The sequence below is a fragment of the Tursiops truncatus genome, chromosome 8 (assembly GCF_011762595.2).
Source record: "Tursiops truncatus isolate mTurTru1 chromosome 8, mTurTru1.mat.Y, whole genome shotgun sequence".
NCBI lineage: Eukaryota > Metazoa > Chordata > Mammalia > Artiodactyla > Delphinidae > Tursiops > Tursiops truncatus.
In genome coordinates this window covers 39,310,623-39,327,393 of record NC_047041.1, presented here as the reverse complement: position 1 = coordinate 39,327,393, position 16,771 = coordinate 39,310,623, and the positions used below count along the sequence as shown (strand labels likewise).

At 46.6% G+C, this 16,771-nt stretch overlaps 2 protein-coding genes across 4 annotated transcripts in view; one reads left to right on the top strand and one right to left on the bottom strand.

Annotated features, from left to right (window-relative positions):
• VSTM5 (V-set and transmembrane domain containing 5) overlaps window positions 1-3,454 on the bottom strand; it is a 32,817-nt gene extending 29,363 nt beyond the window's left edge. Inside the window, exon 1 of one of the 3 annotated variants that reach the window (XM_073808316.1) lies at window positions 3,152-3,454. In XM_073808316.1, coding sequence (XP_073664417.1) covers window positions 3,152-3,242 — 91 coding nt within the window. In that variant the 5' untranslated portion in view covers window positions 3,243-3,454. The remainder of the gene's footprint in view (window positions 1-3,151) is intronic. The other 2 variants (XM_073808315.1, XM_033862137.2) reach the window with 2 other exon arrangements.
• An 86-nt stretch (window positions 3,455-3,540) lies between these two features.
• HEPHL1 (hephaestin like 1) overlaps window positions 3,541-16,771 on the top strand; it is a 160,742-nt gene continuing 147,511 nt past the window's right edge. The window contains exon 1 of the mRNA XM_073808310.1: window positions 3,541-3,703. The gene's annotated coding sequence lies outside the window, so the exon portion shown is untranslated. The remainder of the gene's footprint in view (window positions 3,704-16,771) is intronic.

Here is a 16,771-nt window from a genome sequence, read left to right as displayed (position 1 = left end):
ATCAGAAGGAGTGACGGGTCCCAAGTGAGCCCAAAACCTAGCAAGGTAAATGCCGTTAGCTCCTTGGTTCGATGCTCTGCCTTTAGGACCCACTGAGACAGGGGTGCACCCTCACCCCTGCAGCTCTGCTGGGCATTTCCATGTCCCCGGGAGACTCTGCAAGGCCTCCATCTTGCCTGTTGAAACTAAGGCAATGCCCCACCCCCGTCTTTTGAAACCGAGGAGACAGCTCTGATGCTGGCTGAATTGTCCTCAGAGTCATTCTTTTCTTAGCCTGAAAAATAGTGTACACAGCTAAACAGCGATAATACAGTCAGCCCTGTAGGGTCTATCAAATCTGACAGCCTTCCCTCATTCCATTCTGTCTTCACCCTCTTCAGTTTCACCGAAGTTGTTTCTGCTGGAGTGGCTGATTAGGCCCGTGGTTCACACCCAGGCTAATCTTATCAGTGTTTGGCCGCAATCTACGTCTCCTCTTCTGAACACGCTCTCTTTTTTCGTAACACAGATAGGCTGAGAATTTTCCACATCTTTAAGTTCTAGTTCCTTTTTGCTTAAGAATTCCTCCTTCAAGTCATTTCTCTCTTCTTGCATTTTACTATAAGCAGACAGGAGGGACCAAGTTGCTCCTTTGACACTGCTTAATATCTCCTCAGCTAAATATCTAATTTCTCATCACTCCCAAGCTCTACCTTCCACAGAACACTAGAACATGAACACAGCTCAGCCAAGTTCTTTGCCACTTTCTAACAAGGATCACCTTTTCTCTATTGTGCAGTAACATGTTCCTCATTTCCATCTGAAACCTGACCAGAATGGCCCTTAGAGTCCATATTTCTAGCATGTACTTCAAAACTCTTCCGCTTCTACCCATTACTCAGTCCCAAAGCTGCTTCCACATTTCTGGGTATTGGTTACAGCAGCACTTTACTTCTCGGTACCAATTTCTGTCTTAGCTTGGGCTGCTATCACAGAATACCACAGACTGGGTGCCTTAAACAGCATAGTTCTGGAAGCTGGGACATCAAGATCAAGGTGACGGCAGACTTGGAGGACTCTCTTCCTGGCTTGCAGAGAGCTGCCATCTTGCTTCGTCCTCACGTGGCAGAAAGAGATAGAGAGAGGGATCTCTGGTGTCTCTTCCTCTTCTTATAAGGACACTACCCCCATCGTGGAGGCCCCACCATCATGACCTCCTCTAAACCCAACTGCCTTCCAAAGCCTCCACCTCCAAACAGCATCACATTGGGGGCTGAGGTTTCAACATGTGAATTTCAGGGGGACACAAACATTCAGTCCATAACAGTCCCGTTTATAGAGAAAAGGCCTCAAATGCAGGGTGTTTGTGTGTTTGTGTTTGTGGAGCACGCTTTCACACAGACTTCAGTGTAAATGATGAATATCTGAATTTCTGGGTGGAAGCTTTGGGCAGAGCCTGAAGAGGCAGAGAATGAAGGGAGCTGGTGACGGGGAGGAGGCCCCCTCTACATCATCAGTGCTGGCGCGGAAGCACAGGCCCCCATCAGGCAGGTGCACACCCATTCACTATCCTTAAGGGGTAGACTCTGGCTGGCACTGGACAAGCGCTGGGAATCTGTCTTCCTGGAGTTTACAGCTTTGCAGGAGTCACTATTCAATGGAGAACTGCAAAACTTTGACCCTTCCTCCTGGTTTTGCATGTGCTCCCTCTTTACCTAGGACGCGCTGTGTTCCCTCTGCCTCTTCCCCTGGCTGCTCCTGTCCATCTGTCAGTGGGTAGGTGCAGCTCCCTTTGGGAGGCTTGGCCTCATTCCCCTGAGCCTCTAGGGCTTCCAGAACTTTGGCACTTCCTGCCTCTCAGGACGCGCCGCTCCAAGCCGGCACTCTTGTCTGCTCATCTGAGGACAGGACTGTGAACCATGGTATCCCCAGTACGACTGTGGCCTGCTTCCTGGAAGCAGAGGGTGCCACGAATGAGTGAGTGAATAGATGAAGTATACACTGTGGTGAATCGTTGGTCCTTGAATGCCTGGGACAGCTGTACAGATGTTGCATGAGAATGCCTGACTGGAAACACATGTTGAAGGGTTGAAAAATGATAGAAAAGGTCACTGCAAGGCCAAACACACCCACCCACCTGATGGACAAGCTGGCTATTCCTTGCTCCACAGACAGCCAGAGGCACATGCCCCCCTCCCAGTCCTTTTGGGTTTCTGAGATCTGCAGCTGGGCTCTAGCTAGAGAGGCGTAAAGGTCAAGCGTGCTAGATTGCCCAGGTTTAAATCCTAACTCCACCACGGCCTAGCTGGTGACGGCTGTGCATCAGTTTCCTCACTTGTGAAACAGGGATGAGAGTGGCACTTTTTTCGTAGGGTTGCTCCGAGGATTCAATGAAAGAAGTGTTGTCAAGCCCCGGGGGCAGTGAGCGCAAACGTGCTTAGTAAGCACCGCCCCTTACTATAGACCCTCCCACCGCCAGTGGCCCTGCACTGGTCAGTCTCCACACTTCAGATGACTAATCTGTAAAATGAGAATGGTCATAAGGATCACGATTAAATGAGAAAGCAGAACTGCATTCAAATCTGTGGTTTGGGTCCATGGTAGTCTGTGGGGCTGTGCGTTACCTGCAGACTCACCAAGCCGGGGGATTCCGGGGACAGCCCATCCAAACCCTCCGCTCCGGGCAGAGGAGTGAGGACCACCGCCGGCCTGAGGGATTCTGGCCCCAACACCCAACCCAAACCTCTACAACCCCTCCTCTTCGAGACAGTCTGCTGGGGGTTCCTCTGAGAGGTGGGGAGGCCTACAGCACCAGGGACCAGCGCCGGGGACCGGGGAAGGCGCGGGAAAGAGAGAGGGAGGGTCCCCGCAGTAGGGGGCGGGGCCCGTGTGCCCTGGGGGTCGCGGATGCCTGGGCTGCAGTCTGGTTATTCCAGGAAAAAGAAATAAAAAATGCTGCAGAGGAGGCAGCCACCGGGCCGCGCCGGTTATCTTCCGGGCGCCTTCCGGCTCTGATAACGCCCGGGGCGGGGCGCGTACCCAGAGTGACCCGGGAGCCGGTCTGGGGGATCCTCGCCGGGCCGGGTCCCCGCTCCAGGCCGCGCCCAGCCCCGCGGAAAGCTGTGGCTCGCCCCGCGCCCCCCGCCCCCCGCCCGGTCCGGCCCTTGCTTACTCTGCAGACAGCGGGCAGCAGCCAAGCAGAGGGCGAAGACTCCCAGCGAGAGGCCGTGGCTCTTCCTCCTCCGGCTCGGCAGAGGCCTCATGAGCAAGCCCCGCGCGCCGCCGGCCCGGCATTGGCGTCCCGGGCGGCGCGGCGCGGCGCAGCCCCGGCTGTGCGCTCACGTGGCAGCCGCTGCAGCTCCTGGCCGCCCGCCCGCCCGCTCCTCCTCCGCCGCTGCCTCCTGCCTGTCCTGTGAGACCAGATGCAGATGAGCTGGTGTACTCTGGTTGAACCAGTTCCCAAGAAGTGGAGAAGGAAGAGGAGACGGGCGGGAGGGAGGGAGGTAGAGAGAGAGAGAGAGAGAGGAAGCAGTTGGAATGCACACACTCAGAGGTAAATAATAGCAAAAAATGAGTAGTCTCCTTCCGTTCACACCCACTTGACTGGTGTTGATTCAAGATTCAGCTGGATGCTGGGTGGCAGAAGGAAGGGAAGGTATTAGCTGTTGCCTGAGGACCAAGAGGGACCATCTAATGGCTCCATGTGAAATGAGAAGGCTTTCAGGTAGGTGAAATGACAGCCTAGGGTGAGAGGGGTGAGAAGAGGACAAGGGAGCCTCAGGCTGCTCGGGGTGGAGCCACTGGACAGTGATGATAGCTATCCACCATGTACCATCCAGCCATCTAAACACCATCCATCCACCCGTCCATGCATCCACCCACCCAACCATCCATCCATCTATACATCCATCCACCATCCATCCACCCATCTATCCATCTACCATCCACCATTCTTCCATCCACTATCTACCCACCCCCCATCCACACCTCCATTCATCCATGCATACAAGATGTGTTCACTGAGAGCCTACTTATCTGCACAGGGCCTGACACGTGGTAGACAGTCATAAAATATTGGTGGATTGAAGCTGGGCACTGTGCTAAAGGTTGGGGATACACCTATGAATAAGATAGAAGTCTTTAAAAATCCTAGCGAGGGGTAGGGCTGGAAAAACAAGCAATTGCTGTACAGTGCATATGTCTCTTTGATAAGGGAGGCCCGGTATGCTATGGGGACTCAGGGCAAGAGTAATTAACCCTGGGGAGGGAGAGTACAGGGTGGAGGAGAAATTAGTATTGATCCCAGCTAGTCATGAAATTCAACTCCAGTTTGTTAAAACTAGATTTTCTAGCCTTCTTTGCAGCTGGGGGTAGCAGAGTTGTCCAGTGCTGGCCAGTGATGTTAAGGGAAGTCTTCTTGGGGTGTTTCTGGGAAAGTTTTTGCTTTCTTTTATTTTAATTAATTAATTAATTAAATTATTTTTATTTTTGGCTGCATTGGGTCTTCGTTGCTGCACGCGGGCTTTCTCTAGTTGTGGCAAGCGGGGGCTACTCGTTGCAGTGGGCAGGCTTCTCATTGCAGTGGCTTCTCTTATTGAGGAGCATGGGCTCTAGGTGCACGGGCTTCAGTAGTTGTGGCACGTGGGCTCAGTAGTTGTGGCTCGCGGGCTCTAGAGCACAGGCTCAGTAGTTGTGGTGCACGGGCTTAGTTGCTCCGTGGCATGTGGGATCTTCCCAGACCAGGGCTCGAACCCATGTCCCCTGCATTGGTAGGTGGATTCTTAACCATTGTGCCACCAGAAAAGTCCCTGCTTTCTTGATAAAAGTGACAGATAAGGCTAGGGCTGCCCCTCTCCCTTTCTTCCTGCCTTGAAGACATCATAACGTTTAGGTCTGTGGCACCTATCTTGTATCCATGAAGTTACATGGATGAGGACGAAAGCCATCATGCCAAGTAGGATGATGGAGCAGAAAGATGGAAAGATAGAAGACCATGGCAGTCCGGCACATTTTCCTGTCTCCTTCTTCTGGTTCCTAAGGGGGACTCCTTGCCAATTTCGTGTGTTCTTGGTGAGGTTGACAGTAGTGGTACCCTGCCGACCGCCCCTGGGTGAGCTTGTGAGCCAGGCCGACCAATCAGAGAACACTTTTCACCAGCCAAAGTGTTTGGTTCAGGGATGGTTGGACAGGGCCCTGAGAGTCTTCCCTGGGAATGATATGTGGTCATTGTTGGGATTGCTAAAATGAGAGGATATGAACCTGGGAATACTGGGAATATTGGAAAGGCCCTGAATTAAGCATGAAGCCAAGATGGTACAAACTAAGCTGGGAGCGGAGAAGAGAGATAGAGCCCTCATGACACGGATTGAGGTCTGGGATTCTGCACACTAGCCTTTGCCAGTTATGAGCAAATAAATACCCTCTTTTGCCTCAAAAAATTAAAAAGTTGGATTTCTCTGACATAAAATTGAGAAAGTCCTGACGCATACAAGGGGTCTTCTTGACAGTTTTCTTTTTTTTTTTTTATTCCATGTAAGGGGATTCAGGAATCACTTGCATTCATTTATTTATTCATCAAACTGTCATAACATCTGACCCCGTACCAGGCTACATGCTAGGCCCTGCAGCTCCAAAGATGAATAACTAACTCATGGCTCCTGGTACCAAGAAACTCACAAAGTAGACAGCATGATCCAGATTGAGAAAGGCCTCCAGGTATATGGGCTCTTCCTGCTGAGGCCGAGATGAGAGCAAACTGGCTGTTTTGCTCACTGCCATGTACCTGGCACCTGGCACATGAATTAGAAAAACTGTAGTCTGAGAGATGTAAGAGAGCAGGAAGAATTTCAAGAGATCAAGAGCTGATAAAGGCTAAAGTGACTCAGTGATGCTCTGAGTTCCTGTCCTGCCTCTGTCACCCACCAGCTCTCTGGCCTTGGAGAAGTAACATCAACTCTCTGGATCTCTGAGGGGGTTGGGCTGTATCAGAAATGCTCAACCCTGTCTGCACATTAGAAAAAAAGCACCGCGGCCTGGGCCTCACTCCAGTTCAACTAAATCATATTTTCTGGGGTGGGGCCCTGGCATTATTGTTTTTTGAAAGCTCACTGGATAATTCTAATGTGCTGCCACAATGGAAAAACACTGCTCTGGGCTAGTTAGAAGCTTCTTGTGTCATATTCAAATGATACTTTGATCTGAGTTTATGGGAGCCTTTATATAGAGTAGGATTTCATAGAGGGGAGGAGGGAGATAGCATGAGTTCATTTAAGCCCTGATTATATTTACTATTTCATTTGTTCATTCTCTCCTACCTTCCTCCCTCCTTCCCTTCCCTTCCCTTCCTTCCTTCTTTTCTTCCTACAACTTTTAGTTAAGTGCCTACAAGATCCCAGGCATGGCAGTAGTCTGGTTGAGGCAGAGAGGGAGGAATAGGGAGAAAAACTAGAAAAGCATGTTGGGACTAAGATTTGAGGGGTCTGTATACTGATACTGAGGATGCTTGTTTTTGCTATAAGGGTATAATTCAAGATTCATACTTAGTATGAAATGTAGGCTTCTCCTTTGAAGTCTTTGACATAAACTTTCGCCCTCAGATATTTGGTACCTATTCTGAGCAATCAACCACTTGGTTAAAAAAAAAACATCCACCGGTGTTTATTTTCTCAAAACCTTAGGAGCCATTCTTCACTTCCAGAAGAAGAAAATGATGTGTGTTTATAGCGATCTAGCTTTATGACAGCCATATATATCCCCATATAATTCTCATGTTCAAGGACAGCCCTGATTTTAAATATGCTCTTCCAGTGAGACCGTATATCTTGGTGTTCAGTTTGGCAAAATTGATGACCACATTTAGATAACCTGTTAAGTTCTTGGGCTTTTTTTTTTGTCTCCCTTGAAAATATGCTTGTAGTTTATTATGTGTGTGTGTATGGTATTAGGGTGCCAGACAGGTGGTTGAAGTGGGAGGGGATTGTGTTGAATGTTACAGTATGAAAGACCTATACAAATCTTTGTTAAAATTGGTTCCTTTGAGCCAGGCTTTTATGATGCCATACAGTGCCCTAAGTCTCTTAAGCTGAGCTGGTGTGTGTTCCCCATGTCACTCTGGGACCATATGGAGGCCAAGCCTGCTAAGGGGGAGATCCAAAATGGCAATTCTCTTTCTACCTTGGACTTGGCTGGTCCAAACTGCCTGTACCGCGCAGCCTGGGTGTAGCCTCTGTGAGCAGGAGTTGTGGTGATGAAGCAGGCAAGCCTTATCCCCTACTAGCCTACGGTTACCTTAAGGGTAAGTGCAGGTGCTATTCTCTTAATATCCCTTCTGCATGATAATAGTGATTCTGGGCAGAACATTGGATAAGAGCTCTGGCTCTGGAGTCTGACAGACCCAGGAAAAGCCCAGCGCTTCCACTCCTAGCTGTGTGACCTTAGGCAAGCTACTTAACATTCCTTTACAGCAGTTTTTTCTCTGAAAAGTGGGATTCTGATATTACTACTTAGTAATGCTGCTGGGAGGGTCAAATAAGACACAGGTGTGAAGTGGGATGGTTGCACGGGAACCCCTGATCCACGTCAGTTATTATCACAGCGTCCAGCTCAGCGTCTTCTATAATAGGTGCGCAGCAATTGAATACATTTCCCTGGTGGATTCATGCCTTTTTAGTCTTGGACGCTAAGACTACACTTCTAAAGGGCAGAGACCATTTCTTTCAGATCTTCTATGGGCTGTCTCTTCCTGCACAGTGCCCGGCATGTAGAAGGTGTTCAGTAAATATGCAGTGGGGGCAGTGTGGTGGATGGCAAAAGTCTAACCTGAATCCTGGTCTCAGCTGTTCCATTATGGAAATGATTTAATATCTCTGGGTCTCCGTTTCTTCATTGGTAAAAATGAGGAGTTAGGCACTGAATGCATGGTTTGGAGCAGATGCCAGGTGCTTGATCCCAGAATATGGTCTGCAGGAGATTTTCAGTCAAACGCAACAAAACTAAAATAAAAATTAGAAAAACAAATAACAGTTTTCCTGAATTCGCTGGCATTTGTGAGCAGGTTGGCCAGCAGGATCTGACATGACCATTAGGGACCCAGATGGGCTGGGTATCCCATGTACAAGATGGGAATTGAGCTATTCAAGTCTAATTTCAATAAAAGTCAATGAAAAAGTCGCAAAGGCAGGGCACTGTGAAGGAAATTGTAATAGGTACGATAAAAGCTTATGAGACATATTTTTTAAAATTAATTAATTAATTTTATTTATTTATTTTTGGCTGCTTTGGGTCTTCGTTGCTGCGCGCGGGCTTTCTCTAGCGCGGGCTTTCTCTAGTTGCGGTGAGCGGGGGCTACTCTTCGTTGCGGTGCGCGGGCTTCTCATTGCGGTGGCTTCTCTTGTTGCGGAGCACAGGCTCTAGGCGCGCGGCCTTCAGTAGTTGTGGCACGCGGGCTCCGTAGTTATGGCTCCCGGGCTCTAGCGCGCAGGCTCAGTAGTCGTGGCGCACGACCTTAGTTGCTCGGCGGCATGTGGGATCTTCCCAGATCAGGGCCCGAACCCGTGTCCCTTGCATTGGCAGGTGGATTCTTAACCACTGCGCCACCAGGAAAGCCTTATGAGACATATTTTAAAATCACGGTTTACCACTGTACTCAAAAACAATTAAGGTTAACTCTGTGCCACACAGAATTTTCTGATCCCATGGACCATTTCTGAAAACACTGGTTGTAGGAGTGGTCTGCTTGAGCAGGGAAGAGTATTCTGTCACTGACATTGTTTACAATTGCCGGTGCATGGTGGTAATGAAATTTCTTAAGTGGGTCTTACTCTTATTTTTAAGTTCTTTTTAGACACTGCACCTCCTCATTGCATCAGGGACCAGATGCCCCCTGCCCTGGGCTTGCCGTGGGTTGAGAATATTTGGGTGCCCTTGGACTAGATCTCTTACCGCTTGAACATCATTACATTCTCAGCACAAATTTCATTCTGTTCGAGAGACCTAAAGTAGCCCTGCCCTACCAACCTGCACAGTCACTATTCCATGTTTTAAAATCAACTTGACTGGGGCTTAATTAATGTGCAGGAAACTGTATCCATTTAAAATGTGCAGTTTGATGGCTTTCGTTATATGTATACACCCATGAAACAGCCACCACCATCAGGAAACAGAGTATTTCCTTCACTCCAGAAGTTTCCTCTGGGCAGTCAGCCCATCCTTCTCTCTGCCCTAAGCCCTAGGCAGCCACTGGATCGTTTTTTGTCAATATAGATTCATTTGCATTCTCTAGAATGATGTAAATAGAATCATATGGCATGTAGTATTTTGCATGTGCTTTTTTTCGCCCAGCATAATGATTTTGAGATTCATCCACGTTGTTACGTGTATCAGAATTTCATTCCCTGCTATTCCATTGTATGGATACGTTACTGCCGTTTGTGTGTTCATTCTCCTGTTGATGAACATTTGGGTCATTTTCCGTTTTTGCCTATTGACGTCAGTCTGTTTCATTGTCTTCATTGCATTGTCACTGTCTGAAATTTTCTTCATCTGTTTGGTTGTTTTGGGCTCCCCTCTTTTCCCTAAAACAAACAGGACCTCATCTTCTAGTTCATCGCTTTCTCTGCAGTGCCTGACACATCATGGGAGCTCAGGATTGAATAATGCCAGGAATTTAATGTTGGGCTGTACTTGGAGCATTCCTGAGTTCAAATACCTCCTGCACTATTAACTTTGTGACCTTGGCAAATTGCCTCACATCTCTGAATTTCAGTTACTTCATCTGTAAATTGAGCATTGTCATACTATCTCACAAGTATGCTGTGAACATAAAAGTAGATTTATTATTATTTTTTCAAATAAATTTATTTAATTTATTTATTTTTGGCAGCGTTGGGTCTTCCTTGCTGAGCGCGGGCTTTCTCTAGTTGTGGCGAGCGGGGGCTACTCTTCGTTGCAGTGCACGAACTTCTTATTGCGGTGGCTTCTCTTGTTGCAAAGCACGGGCTCTAGGTGGGCAGGCTTCAGTAGTGGTGGCTCGCGGGCTCTAGAGCGCAGGCTCAGTAGTTGTGACGCATGGGCTTAGTTGCTCTGCGGCCTGTGGGATCTTCCCGGACCAGGGCTCAAACCCGTGTACCCTGCATTGGCAGGCAGATTCTTAACCCCTGCACCACCAGGGAAGCCCTAAAGGTAGATTATTAAACATGGAAAGTCAGTGCTGTCCTAAGTGTCTTATGAGTAGTAATTCATGTAATTCGTTAATCAGTTCATCTACCCCATGAGGAAAGTACTATTATTATCATTCTGACCATTTCACAGATAAGAAAATGGAGGCAGGAGTTAGTAAGAGCAGAGCTTCACTTGTACCCAGCTGTTTAGCTTATGAGACTGTTCTCCCCATCGCTGTTACTCTGCTTCTCTAGGCTAGTAAACCAGATAACATGTGAATTGCCCAGCACAGTACCTGACACATAATACCTTCACAGTAAATATTTGTTTCCTTCTTCCTTAGGTATAAAGTCACAGAGCAAGATGCCAAACATCCCACCATTTACCTATCATTTCAGGACCATATGTGCAAAATTGCAGCAGGTAGAATTCAATAGAATTTTGTAGACTGTGATACACTGCATTATTTTCATCCTCTTGACATTTTCGTTTCTTGTATTGAGACATGATTTAAGTACTGGGAAGGATAATAAGTTTGTTAAGTAGATCAGTTTGATTACATATTTTTCCAGTACATTGATTGTGAATTTTTGTTCATAATTTGGCCCAGAAGGAGACTCTCTAGGCCCTTTTAAGGCAATCTGGGAGCTGGCCTGAGAGTGGGGTCTGATCCTGAGGGTATCCAGGTTAGCATCGTAAGCAATTCACAAAGAACCACAGGAAACCAGTCAATGTTAAATGATCAGCCAGGAGCCAGTGCCAAGCCTCAGGGAGGGAACAGCTATTTTCTTTTTTTTCCTTTCTTCCAGTTTTATTGACATATAATTGACATACAGCACAGTATAAGTTTAAAGTGTACAGCATAATGATTTGACTAATATACATCCATGAAATGATTACCATAATAAGTTTAGTGAACATCCATCATTTCATATAGATATAAAATTAAAGAAAAAAATATTTTTTCCTTGTGATGAGAACTCTTAGGATTTCCTCTCTTAACAACTTTCATACATAACATAAAGCAGTTAATTATATTAATGATGTTGTACGTTTCATCTCTAGCACTTACTTGTCTTATGATGAGAAGTTTGTACGTTTTTTTTTTGGTTTTTTTTTGCGGTACGCGGGCCTCTCACTGCTGTGGCCTCTCCCATTGCGGAGCACAGGCTCCGGACGCGCAGGCTTAGCGGCCATGGCTCACGGGCCCAGCCGCTCCGCGGCATGTGGGATCTTCCCGGACCGGGGCACGAACCCGCGTCCCCTGTATTGGCTGGCGGACTCTCAACCACTGCGCCACCAGGGAAGCCCTGCCCTATTCTTTTTTTATTGAAATATAGTTGATTTACAATGTTGTGTTAATTTCTGCTGTACAGCAAAGTGATTCAGTTATACATATATAACAAATTCTTTTTTTAAATATCCTTTTCCATTATGGTTTATCATAGGATATTGATTATAGTTTCCTGTGCTATACAGTAGGACCTTGTTGTTTATCCACTCTATATATAATAGCTTACATCTTACTTTTGCCATGTTCTATTCATTAGAAACAAGCCACTGGGTCCAGCCGGCACTCAAAAAGGGGAGAAGTACACAAGGACGTGCCTGCCTAGCAGGAGGTGGGGATCACTGGGGGCTATTTTGGAAGGCTGCCCACCCCACCACCCAGATGATTCCAATATGTACCAGGGTTGAGAACCATTGCTCTAGAACAAGGATGTAAAGAAGCCCACCCCTTATCTCAGCTTGATTAAAGAGTCGTGAATCTAGAGTGATGAAAGTGATTATGAGGCTATATCTGGGCTCCATGGGAGCGGTGTGGTAGTTGAATAGTAACATCTGCCAAGGTCAAGGGATGTGGCAAATGTGGACTATGCCATCCCTAGTCTACACTCTGCCAACCCAAATATAGACTTTGGGGGTAATCTAAAAACTCTCTCCAGTCTCCCCCAGTCCTCCAACAACAATAATTTTTTTTTAACTTGTTTGCAACATCAATCGTTCTAAGCCCAGTTGTATTTCTTTCCTCCTAATACTGTATACGATAGCTAATACCTCTCGAGGACTTACTAAATGCAAGGCACGTGTCTAAGTGCTTTATATTTATTACCCCATTAAACCTCACCACAACCCTAGAGGTAAATTACTATTAACATCTCCATCATTTCCACTGAGGAAATTGAAGCAGAGAAAGGTTAAGTAACCTGCCTGGGTCCCACAACTAGTAAATGGTGGAACTGAGAGTCAAACTTAACTGGTCTGCTCTTAAACCACTAATTTAATGTAAAAAAGTCTTCAGTACCTACACATTTCCGTTTATGTTTGTCATGACATTGCCATTAAGAGTAGTGAAAAAATGGAAACAACATACCTGTCCAATAATAGGGAACTGGTGGCACAAATTATGGTACATCTCTAGGATGATCTATTATATTCATTAAAAGGGATGCTTTTCAACAAATTTTAAAGATGTGGGAAAATGCACAAAATGATGTTAAAATGATGTATATATCATTTAACCTCAGTTATGAAAATATATTTGTATATGAATAGAAAAAAAAGAAAATATAGCAGTATTTTTTTGTGGATTATGTAATTATGGGTGATTTTAAAAACGAACATAGTTTACGTACAATAGAATATTAAGTGTCCAGTTCAATAAATTTTGATAACTGTATACACTTGTATAAATGTAAATGAGAGAACATTTCCATTATCTGAGAAGGTTCCTTCTCCAGTTAATCTCCCTTCTGCCCTTGCCCTCTTGTCAGTACTACGCCACCACCCTCCTCATTTTTATCACAGTAGGTTAGTTTTAATGACATGAAAAAAACCTCTGCCCTCTCCTTCAGAGTCTCACAAAGTTGCAATCAAAATCAACTGGAGCAATTTGTCTATTTTTTAATTTCATATAAATGGAATCATATTCTTTTGTGTTTGGCTTCTTTCACTCAACATAACGTTTTAGAGATTTGTCATTATGTTACGTGTTTGTTCCTTTTTATTGCTGAGTAGTATTCCATTGTATGAATGTACCATGATTATTTATCCACTTTCTTATTGATGGACATTTGGGTATTTTCCAGATTTTGGCTACTGTGAATCAGTTTGCTATGATTATGTTTTGTCTTTATGTGATCATAGTTTTTCACTTCTCTTGGGTTTATACCAAAGAGTGCAATTGCTGGGTCATAGAGCAGATATACATTGCACTTTATGAGAAAAGAAAAAGATAGTTTTCCAAGGTGGTTGCACCATTTTACATTTTATTTCCACCAGCAGCGTATGAAAGTTCCATTGTTTGTACATCCTTGCCAACAACTGGTCAAGTCAAATTTTTATCCAGTCTTGTGCGTGCGAAATGATATTGTGTTTTATTTTGGAAGGAGAAAACCCTCTTTAACCTGGTTTCAAGGTTGTCTCATAGATAATTTCAAATACCATCCCAGGCTCTTCTGCTTACCCCCTCTATGTGTTCTGTGTCCTATTAGAATTGGACTTTTCTTGTGCCCTAAACCATGCTTTCGTGCCTCTGTAGTGGTTGCAAGATTGAGGGCGAGAGGGTTAGAAATGTAGAGGGAGTGGAGAAAGAGGAAAACAGGGAAAGAGAGACAGAGGCAGACGTATACAAAAGACAGAAAGAGGCAAGGTGGCAGAGAGATGGGATTAGACAAAGGTGAGAAAAATGAAGAGCAAAGGAAAGGAGGTAGGCACCAGATAAAGGAGGAGGGGGACAATGGGACAGCAGGAAAAGTGATAAGGAAAGAGAGTAAGAAGAAGTGTGCATGAGGGGAGGGGACAAAAAAAGAAAGTGAAGCGAGACAAGGAAGGGAAGGGAGGATGGAGATGGGAGATGGAGGAAGGGAGGAGACAAAGGGAAAAAGAGAAGCAAAATCTTTCCCACACCACCCATCCAGTGGGCTGCCTTGGACTGTCCCAGCCCTGGAGGGAAGCTCATTTGCCAGCGAGATCTGTCTCTGCTCCTGGTGGGCTGATGCCCAGGAAGCAGCGCTGAGTTGTGCTGAGAGCATCCCTCATTAATATCAGAGGCCCCAGCCAGCTTTAATGGCCCCTGAGCCTCGTGAGCCGCAGAGGGACCAGAGAGCTTACATGTTGGTTGGGCAGATGCCAAGCTGTGCTCACAGAGAGGATACTACCCTGGGCTAACCTGGGGTCTGATGCCAGGCCAGGGCCTTGAGACTTCTGAGTCATCTGGAAGGCAAACAGTAGTTCCTTTGGAGTGATGGAAACGTGGTGAGTCCAGTTCCCTCTCCTGGGTCTGACTAGGGTGACAAGCAGCCCCCATGAGTATAGTTAACGGTCAGAGAGAAGCAGCTCATGGCAACCGTGTCATTTGAGTCAGTCCTGTGGGTACATTTGGTCAGTTAACAGAAACTGAATCTTGCCCAAATCTCACCTGTCCTCAACTAGCTCACAGTCTAGTCAGAAAGAGGTGACAGTCAATGAAATTATTAAGACTTAAATATGTCCTATAAGAGATAAATATGGTAGTAACTCCTTTCAAGTCTCAAAAGCTCAGTAAAGATTTATTTATTTAATGAATAAATGGATGTTCAACCCATGTATCCAGTAGCACCGAGGAAGAAGGGTTATTTTTTTATTTTTTGTGGTACGCTGGCCTCTCACTGTTGTGGCCTCTCCTGTTGCGGAGCACAGGCTCCGGACGTGCAGGCTCAGAGGCCATGGCTCACGGGCCCAGCCGCTCCGCGGCATGTGGGATCCTCTCGGACTGGGGCACGAACCCGTATCCCCTGCATCGGCAGGCGGATTCCCAACCACTGCGCCACCAGGGAAGCCTGGAAGAAGGGTTATTGATGAGCTAATCCTTTGCACAGGATTGGACACATGATGGATGCCCCAATTCAGCTTTATTAAATGAATGGCTGGTTCCATTTTACTGCAGGGGAAAATGCGATACTTCTCAGGAAAGCAGCACTCTAAACTGCTGTCACTCACTAGTACTTTAATATGTCCATTTTTGCTGATATTTACAAATCACATTAGCTCCCTTAAAACTCGTATCCATTCTGTGAGTTGAGCACGGCTGGAATCACCACCTGCATTTACAGATGAAGAAGTCGAGGACCAGACAGGCTGGGCGTTGCCCGTTGAAGTCCTAAAGCCACATCTGGAGTGCAGGGCTCCTAATACCTCAGCCAGTTCTCTTTCTCCACTCCGTGTGGCCATCCTCATGTTCAGTACAGCTAATGGAAGGGGAGGTCTGATGCCACTGGGGCTTTGGGGGGAAGGATTATAGTGGTAGAAGTGGGAACTCTGTGCTGGCACTAAGGGAGTGGCTCTATGGAAATGATTTCATGTAACTATCACAACAGCCTTATGAGATGGGAATTGTTATTTAATTAATTTATTTATGGCTGAGCACAGCACGTGGCTTGCAGGATCCTAGTTTCCCTACCAGGGATTGAACCTGGGCCACCACAGTGAATGCGCTGAGTCCTAACCACTGGACCAGGGAATTCCGCAGTGCCCCACTCCCCCTTTTTTTAGACTTAAGGAAATATAGGTTCAGAAATATCAAGTAACTTGTCCAAGGTCAGAACTGGAATTCAAACTAGATCTGTTGTACTTTGAAGTTCACATTTTTTCCACTGCATCATGGTTACTCGAGGTGATTTTGGAAAGAGATGAGCAAAGTGATAACATCGAAGTTTCTGAGACTCTTCAGCAAATTACAGTTCCTCTGGCATGGGGTGGGAATCGAAGGGTGCAAATTGTGCGTCTCCAGGCCTCAGGGGCACTTTGGGATTTCCTCCCTGTGGGATGAACACACTGGATTTTATTTGGCTCCCCCGTTCCCCGCTCCAGCGATAGAAAGAGTAAACAGTCCTCATTAGCTGGGGTAGCTGGGCTTCCTTGCAAATTTAGGCACAAACCAACCAATCAAGTTTAAGTGGGACAGAGGAGGGGAAGGGTTTGAGGGGAAAGGAAATTACCCATAATTCTCTGAGGTAGATTACGTCCTGCCTGCAACCAGCCTGGGGAATTTCAGTGCCTGTGAGGGTGGCCCAGCCTCTCCGCTCAACTTTCTCCCCTTCCCTCCATCTGCTTCAGTCCCCACCCCCAGGACCCATCTCCAACTCTGCTGTTACCAAGAGCAACTCTACCTCAGATATCTTAAACGGCTTTCTTATCGTCTCCTTCCCACTCCCATTTTAATACTTACAGAAACCTCCAGAGCCTGGGGTCTGGGCCCTGACCTGTCTGTTACACTTCATTCTGTTTGTCAGTGTGTATTAACAGTCAGGGCTTTTCCAGTGGCAAATGGTAGGTACCCATTTTACACTTGCTCAGAGAGAAAGAGTTTTGCTGGCTTTTTAACTGGGAAGGACAGGGGTACGATATCTAGGGTCAGAGGAGCTTGTCAGACTCAGGGTCCCTGTACAACTGTTCAGCTTGTATACTGCACAAGGGCACCACATCTAAGGGGTGGCCATTCCCATGGCATTGTATGTGAAATACATGCCATTCACATACAATGTGAATGAGGTCAGAGCTCACCTACCACATGAGGTAGGTGGGACAGTTTCAGCTAAGCCCTGGAGCAGTGAGGGAGAATCCCCTCTTTAATAAAGCCACGTTGGCATACGAA